Genomic DNA, 8,148 nt, shown 5'->3' on the forward strand with positions numbered 1-8,148 from the left:
TCAGATTAAGATTTTTATTTTCTTAATGTTTCTGCAGCAAAACTGCTATTTTTCTCAACTGGTCACAATAAGAGTTTCACAGAAGACAACCTCACCTACAGAGGTTGGATTCCTCTTGCCAAACTTCTGCTCCATAACAGTTTTTCTTCATAAAAATCCCTTCAGAGATTCTGCTGAAGTTTCTAAGACTTTAGACAACCTAGTAAGCATTTTCCCAAGGCAGAGTCCATTGTACCAGTGAAATTCTGGCCCTTATTTGGGACAAGAAATCTTGTCCATAACATTAACCAGGTTGGGTTTTAAGGCCTGTTAATTTATTGGGGTTTTAATATTACAGAAAGTCTCCATTTTGAGATAATATATGCTCACTTTCATTCTCATGCAAAAAAAACATTTAAGGACCCTTACAGAAGAATATTTTTTTAAAAAAATCCCATAGCTTTCTCATGATGTGATACCTCCTACTAATTCATAGATTATTAAATTTAAGATATGCCTGTGGAATAAGGCAGAATGTAAGCCTCCTTTCATAAACCTATCTATCTTCTAAATTAAGGTCTAAAATAAGTTACACTGTCAGAATTATTGGAGTACCTTCTCATCTTTAGACATAAATTATTTCAAAAATATTTCAATGAGAAAGCCATTGTGTAACACATGGACTACTTGTGCAACTTTATGCCTTCTCTGCCTTGCATTATTAATGCTTTTCATGGACACAGACAATGTATGGGGGGTGAGGGAAAATGAATTTGCCTTTACCCTCTTCCAGATGAAGGAATTTTGCCTTCAGTATCTAAATCAAGTGAAGTACTTGACATCATTCAACCTCAAAATTAAAAATAAGCACTAGCTAAAGAAGGAAGTTTTATGTAAATTTTTAGTATATAATATTTTTTCAGGTGAATGTATTAGTAAGTTCTTCAATCGCCATCAGGAATTTCAGGTCTAAGAGCTTCCTGGACACCAGCACCAAAGACGTTACACCTTTTCTTTATCTCCATAAAGAGCCACTGGTAACAAATCACCTCTAACAGTTACAGAAATTATTTAATAAAAGCAAGATAGACAATAACATTTCTCAGGAGAACAAAAACAAGGTCCTGAACTCCCCTCATTGGCTTCAATGACTTACCAGTAATTTTTCTTTACTATTTTTAAAGCAAGCATGCATGAATTTGGCAGAATCTTAAAGCTACCTCAAAAATACACATATATGTTTTATATTTTTATCATATATACATATATTTGTCATACTTATATTACTATATATGTATTATATACATAAATAAACCGCCAAATTCACAAATTTTTGAGCTTGCATATACATGCATATATATCTGATGGCTATCTAATCTCAGGCACCATATATGGTTAAAAGTAACACGTACATCTACACCTATGCAACAGAAAAAACAGTTGACATTAAAGGTCTAGTTTTCAAAATGCGTAATTACAAACCCTTTTGAAACATTTGCCTAGCAACACGATGCAGCATAACCAAATGACGTCAAGTGGGATATACAGTTTTAAGTTTATCGTGCAAGACCTTCAATACGGGAAAAAAATAGTGTCATGAAATTCCCAAGTTTAAATTCAGGCGTAATGAGTTCTACTTCCATGAATATACAAATACGTGATCCTGACTGTGTATTAAAGGGCATGAGGAGAAGGACAGGAAAGAGAAGGTATGCTGTGGTATTCCATGCTGCATGAGAGTTGCTGCCACCATAGACTGAAAACCCAGTACAGCATCACCCTACATCTGACATTTGCTGTATTAGGAACAACTACTTTTAAAGCACTTACTCTTCTGTTTCAAACGTAAGTATCCTGATCTAGCAGGACAGAAAAAGTTCAGGAAAATTATAAAGAAATAAGGTGCAGCTAACAAGAATGCTCTAATGCTGTTGAATGGTTAAATATATTTCTGTTAACACAGAAATTCATCTGTCTATATTTTTCCCCTCAAATTCCCTTTCTGAACAAGAAGCTTACCTACATTTAAAATTCAAATACATTTAATGGTATTTACTAACAGAAACTTCAGTACTATAGTCCAGCCTCTGAACCTTCACAACCACAGAAATGCCTATCACACCCACTTAGTCTTCTTAGCAGTATCAGGGTTGAAGAAATAGTTTTCTTACTAGTATTTTGTATCCAAAGAGATTTTTACATGCCCTTTGCTAAAATAAAATTAGCACCTTTATCAAAAAGATCATATTGTGTGTCAAATTTTATCTCCTTTAGGAAAGGTAAGCAGTACATGCCCTAAACTAAAATAACTTCAGGACTGAGTATCAGGTTTTTTCCCCTCAGGTAAAGATTAAGTTCAACAGTTCAGAGAGCAACTCCATAAGCATTACCATTCACACAGAGTTCTTCCAAGATGAGATGTGTTAGGATGATGCTCATTGTCAGCAATGAGACTTTAATGAGCCCTTTTCCTTTAAAATCCTGTCAGTTTCCACCTGCTTTCACTCATCCATTCATAACAATTTGCTTCTTCCAAATTCCTTACATATACAACTTCACGTTCCATATACAGAAAGCTCAAGCTTTGTCCATGTTCCCAGCTCTTCTGTACCTATCAGCTCTAAAAGATCCCAGTCCTCCCTCATCTCTTCAGCATTATGTACCACTTCTGAATTCCTACTTCCCTAAAGCAAGCCATCAACTATCTCTTTCTACACAAACACTGCAACTGAAATCTCAGAATTAATGAGGTTCCAAATACTCCATTCATTGTACACAGAAAAGCCGCTTTGCAGAAAAGCATACAAGCCCTCTGTGCACAGGGCACATGAAAGGATAGACAAATCAGAAAGGAAAATACCAAACCAAAATGAATACTACATAATCCTCCCAGTAACTGTATTCTTGGGAAAACCCTATGTTAAAAACATTGTAATAATATAGCAAAGTGCACCGAGCTATCTTTTTTTATGCAGTTGAGATTCACAGAAAGCAGAGATCAGGACTGGAAAGACAAAGTTGACATTATGCCCCAAAATCAAGACTAAGTCTTCTTTAAAAAAAGAAAGAACACTAGTGATTTCAAGATCAAAGACTTCTTAGGAGATCCAAGCACTGCCTTTATGATATACCGATTTCGCTCCACATCTGAAATAATGAAATTCTGCAAGAGCTTTAGAACTCAAGATCTCTACCAGGTACCTGAAGTTAACATATAAAGCCCAAGACTGTATGAAGATACGATTATTTCAGCCTTCAAATACTTAAACCTATTTTATATGTCCAAATCAAAAAGGAGAATTGCACAGAACAATCTGGGGATCACTCAGATTTCATCCCGTTTTCCCATATCTCAAGTTTCTTCTGTACAACATTAATTTCAGCATAGGGGAGACAACTTTTGCTGTGTTAGTTGGTATATTCAAACATTTTCATTATCTGCATATTTGATATGGGTATTTTATTAACAGGTAGGCAAAAGCAGATCAAATCTGGTATGCCAAACATTCTCTTAATTATTAGCTTACTGTCTTTAAGCATCAGCTTAATTTAATAAATGGCAGAAAGCATTGTTTTGTCACTGAGACAATTTATCATTAACATATCATTGAGCAAGACAACACAAACACTTCCTGAAGTCCTACTGATCTGTATGCAACATGCTTAGTGTAACTCATCACCACTTAAAGAGACCACTTCCAATTATGCACAATAATAAAACTGCATTGAAAACCGCTCTTGGTAAGATTGCTGGCTTAAGAGACAGACTTATCCCCATAAGTCTTCCTCCCCAGACATAAATGTATTTGGACAGCCAGAGGCACCACATTAACTCATATCTGAAGTCAAATGATATTCAGCAAGGATGCTACTGTCAAGCAAAATACAACAAGAATTAAACCCAAATAATCAATACTATGTGCCTTATACCCCATTGAAAAGCTGATTGCCAAATACGAAGTTTTCAGTTCAGCCAACCAAACTGTATGTATTGGTTCAGCAAACTAAATCTAACAAGAAGAACATATGAGATGTCAAATGCTGACAAGGTAGCTTGCTTCATTCTGTGATGAAAACTAGCTTGGCCAACCACATCTGCTTAATGTTTGTTTACTACTCAGCTAAGCTAGTCTGTCAGTTGGCTGAAAATCTCCGAGTTTTAGTTCCAATGAACAGCAATCTGAAAGTTGAAGGTATACCATGTTATTCTATTGACATGCTGTTTTCAGTCCTCTTCCATCAGTATGAACATTTATAAAGCAGAAAAGAAAAGTGTATTTTAGGAATGTGACCTAATAAACCTAAATGAAATTGGGAAATGCTGCTTTTTTTAAAAAAAAAAAAGTCTAGCAACACATTGTCTATGGTAAAAATGGATGGAACTGTTAAACAGTAGCCACAATAGCAAGTTAAAGAATCTACACAACCGCAGAGGTATTAGCAGTTCACTTTTACCTGCTACTGCAAGAAACAACTGGATGATTTGCTCACTACATTCTGCTGCGGAGCTGTGCCGTCAGAAGTGATTTTTGGTTGTACGTATCCAGACAGATCCCCCACCAAGAACTGCTAGTTTGAATTCATTCTTTCCTACCTCCAGATTCTACACTGCAAGCCTAGATAATGGAAAACAGCACCAGTACTTCTTCAGTATTGGAAAATTTCAGCATTTGCTCACAAGCAAGTGACCACAGTAAGATCACATTAGTTACCAATGCTGAAAAATGTTTTACCCAAGACATCTTGCTGATGACCCAGTTCAAAAATCCTGAGGAAGTGCTCTATCAAAGAGCTTTGAGAGGTAGCTTAGGAAAGAAAACAGGTCTTCTTTTCTTTAAAGCCACACATCTGCATGGAGTATTGCACAACTACTATAATAATGGTAAGAATCTATGTTCACCAGGTCAGCCTAAGAGATTTTTCAGATAATAAAAGCCAGAAACACCAACAGCTAAGAAACAGGTCAATCAGTCAAACTTACAGAAGTAAATATTTTTTTTGGCTTTTAAAGTAAAGAAAAATACTATCCCACCTAAACTCCTTTTAAGGAAGAAAAGAAAAAAAAAAAAACACCCACACCACAATTTCATTCCAAACATCACAATGCTCAACAAAAGAGTTACAGTACATTCAAAGGAGGAAGAAAAGGTAAGAAGGCAAAGGTAAACCTGCAATCACTAGCCTCCTGTTTCATGATTTAAACAGTTTGTGAGCAGGAACATAGGAGATGAGTGATAAAATGCACAGCATTTATGACAGTAGGAAAGACTTCACAGCAGAGGCAAACTATGGCTAAAACAAGAAGGTGAACTTCAGCCCAAGACTGTATGGGAGACAGATGGGGATTTTGCTCCATGCCTGAAGCTAACAGAGAATGATCAACCTGACATGAATGCTAAATTGCCACAAATAGTAAACCACTAGTTTTGCTTTCTAAAACAGTGATGGAAGACCTTATCCAGAATAAGACTGAGCCAGTACACCACTTCACACCATCACTTCTTTCACCTCCTTAAAATTCTGCAGAATATGCTGTTGTGGCAAAAATACTTGAAATGTTTGTGAATGCCATCCTATTATGTATTTGGTCAACCTGAATGAATTAAGGAATTTCATAATTATTTTCCAACTCATCTCATTGACACTAGCCATAAGCGAACTAAACAACTTCAGGGCAAGGGGGGGGGCGGGGGGAGGGGGGTGTTTGTGGGCAGGCAGGCTTGCCAATTACTGCAAAAGAAACATTTCTTTATGTCATGAAAAAAACTAAATCCATTTCATGTTCACTCAGTATGAAAAATATCTTTAGAAATCTATCTCCTTCTTCCACTCTTCTCAGGAAAGAGTTCATCCCTGGAGAAGCATTAACATGTATTGGATGCTTATTACATGTATATAGCGTCTTGTGGAAAGCTGTTAGCATTAAGGTGGACCCTGACCTATGCATATTAGGTCTTATGTACCCCATGATCTACAGTTAAATAAAGAGTAAATTAATTTTAGAGGCATTGATTTATTAAAGGTATTAATTTCTGAATTACAGCTACAGCATTTGTTACTCTCAACACATCGCAGTGACAACGCTGTTCTGACAAGCAGTTTAAAGAAGCTAGACGAGACCACGCTTACTGAAGTGTGAGGCATGAGTGAAAAACAAATGACAGATTAGCTTTCACGAACCCCAGCACCAAAAACTGAACCTGCACAGAGTTAAGTGCTTATTGAAACGTTCCCCTTGGAGATAACAAAACCACATGGAAGACAAATGCATAGCATGAATAAGAGCCCCAGGTGACAAGCTCTGAAAAATCTTGCCGAGGCTGTTTAAGATGTCGTCACCTGGGTACAGCCAGGCCAAAAAACCCATCCCTTCCTCCCTCCCTCCGTCCCCAGTTCACCATCTAACACCTCCACGCAAATTTACTTTCAGCAGTTTAAATTAAATCAAGGCACCCGATCATGAACTGGCAAGAACAGCAACCACGCGCTAGCACAATGCGGACAGCAGGGACAACTATTAAAACATTCCTGCCACACCGGCCAGCACTCATCCCTCGCTCTGCACGACACAACGCGAACGGCGGTTTGGCTGTAAAGCGAGCAGGCAGTCGTAAGAGGAAAAACCACTTTCGCACCACTCTTTCCACACAGGCACGAAAGCGCTCCAGCCCAGCAGGGCCGAGCGCCAGCTGCACCCGCTCCACAGGTGGAGGATCCTGGAGGGCGGCGCGCAGGCCCCTCCGCCCGGCCTCCGGCGGGGGCCGCCGCCTCCCGCACCGCCGCGGGCCGTCCCGCGCCGCCTCACGGCGAGCAGAAGTTTGCGGCGGGGAGTGCGGGCGGGAGCACCCCACCGTGCCCGCCGGGCGCCGCATCCCATGGCGCCCGCCGCGCCGCTGCCGCTGGGAGCGTCCCCGCCCCGCCCGCGGCTGCGGCTGCACCCGCACCTCACCCCGCCCGCACCGCCGCTGCCTCACGGGCGGGCGAGGAGCCGCCAGCCAGGCACGGGGCCGCGCCGCTTCTCCCCCCGCCGCCGTGACAGCCCGGGAGGGATCAAAGGGCCCGTCTCCTCCCGCAGGGCCGCCGCCTGCCGTGCGCCCGCGCCCCCCCCCCGCAGCCCCGAGAGGCCCCGGCGGAGGCTCCCCGCGGCCGCAGCCCCGCCGGGGCCCCCGGCAGGCCGCCCCCGTGCTCACCAGCAGGACGGAGCCGCGCACCACCTCGGAGACGCTCTGCCGCAGCTCGGCCGCCGTGCCGGGCTTGCTCAGCGCCCGCGTGAACTTCCGAGTCTCCGGGGCCACCAGTGCCATGGCTGCCTCCGCGCCTCTCGGCCCGAGCCGCCCGCTGCCCTCACGGCCCGGCCGCCGGGCGGCCCCTCAGGCGGCGGGGGGCGGGCAGGGGGCGAGCCCCGCCGGCGGGCGCCGCAGCCGGTGCCGCTCCGGGCAGGTAGCCCCTCCCCGCGGAGCCGGCGCGCGCCGCGCCCCCAACCTCCACGCACAGCCGCGCGCCGCCGGGCGGGGGGAGCGGGGCGCCGCCGCGGAGGCCGATTGGCGCGGCCGCGAGCGGTGCGCAGGGGCGGGGCCGCGCGCGCGGCACGCCGAGGCCCCGCCCCTACCTGTTCCCGCGGCGCCTTTCCGATTGGGCGCCCGGTTACCTGCCCGGCCGCGACTCCCCACCCTCATTGGCTTAGCGCGCACCGGCCAAGGTGAGGGGTGGGGTCGGCTGGAGCCGGAAGTTCCCGCCCTTGCCGGGCAGGCCCCGCCCCCGCCGGGGCGGGCTGGAGCAGGCGGTGGCAGCGGCGGCGGCGGCCGCGGCAGCGTCCCGGGGGTGGCGGTGGCAGCGGCAGCAGCAGGCCCTGCGGTGGCAGCGGAGCGCCGTGCTCCTCTCGGGTCCCCCGGGGCGCGGCGGTGAGCGCGGCTCCGTTCGGCCCCGAGCGATGCCAGTCGCCGGTAAAGCGCGGCCCGGAGCAGTGATCGCCGCCTCCCCGTCCCGGGGATACACGGCCGCGAGCGGCGCGGGCTAAGGGGCGACCCTGCCCCGCCGCCGTGTGCCCTGCGCTGCCCCCTCGCCGTGCACTGCGCCAGCGGCTTCTGCTTGTGCTTATACCTGCGCCTGTACATCTGCACACGTACGTCCCCGGGCCTGTATGAGCACGTGATATAGCGAGAAAGTAAA

The 8,148-nt window shown here is 45.1% G+C and overlaps 1 protein-coding gene across 4 annotated transcripts in view; it reads right to left on the reverse strand.

Moving 5' to 3' along the window:
* DOCK9 (dedicator of cytokinesis 9) overlaps positions 1-7,635 on the reverse strand; it is a 128,859-nt gene extending 121,224 nt beyond the window's left edge. For 2 of the 4 annotated variants that reach the window (XM_055702072.1, XM_055702069.1), the window contains exon 1: positions 7,170-7,635. In XM_055702072.1, coding sequence (XP_055558047.1) covers positions 7,170-7,283 — 114 coding nt within the window. In that variant the 5' untranslated portion in view covers positions 7,284-7,635. The remainder of the gene's footprint in view (positions 1-7,169) is intronic. The other 2 variants (XM_055702074.1, XM_055702071.1) reach the window with 1 other exon arrangement.
* Positions 7,636-8,148: the final 513 nt, after the last annotated feature.

Source organism: Falco cherrug, chromosome 2 (assembly GCF_023634085.1).
Source record: "Falco cherrug isolate bFalChe1 chromosome 2, bFalChe1.pri, whole genome shotgun sequence".
NCBI lineage: Eukaryota > Metazoa > Chordata > Aves > Falconiformes > Falconidae > Falco > Falco cherrug.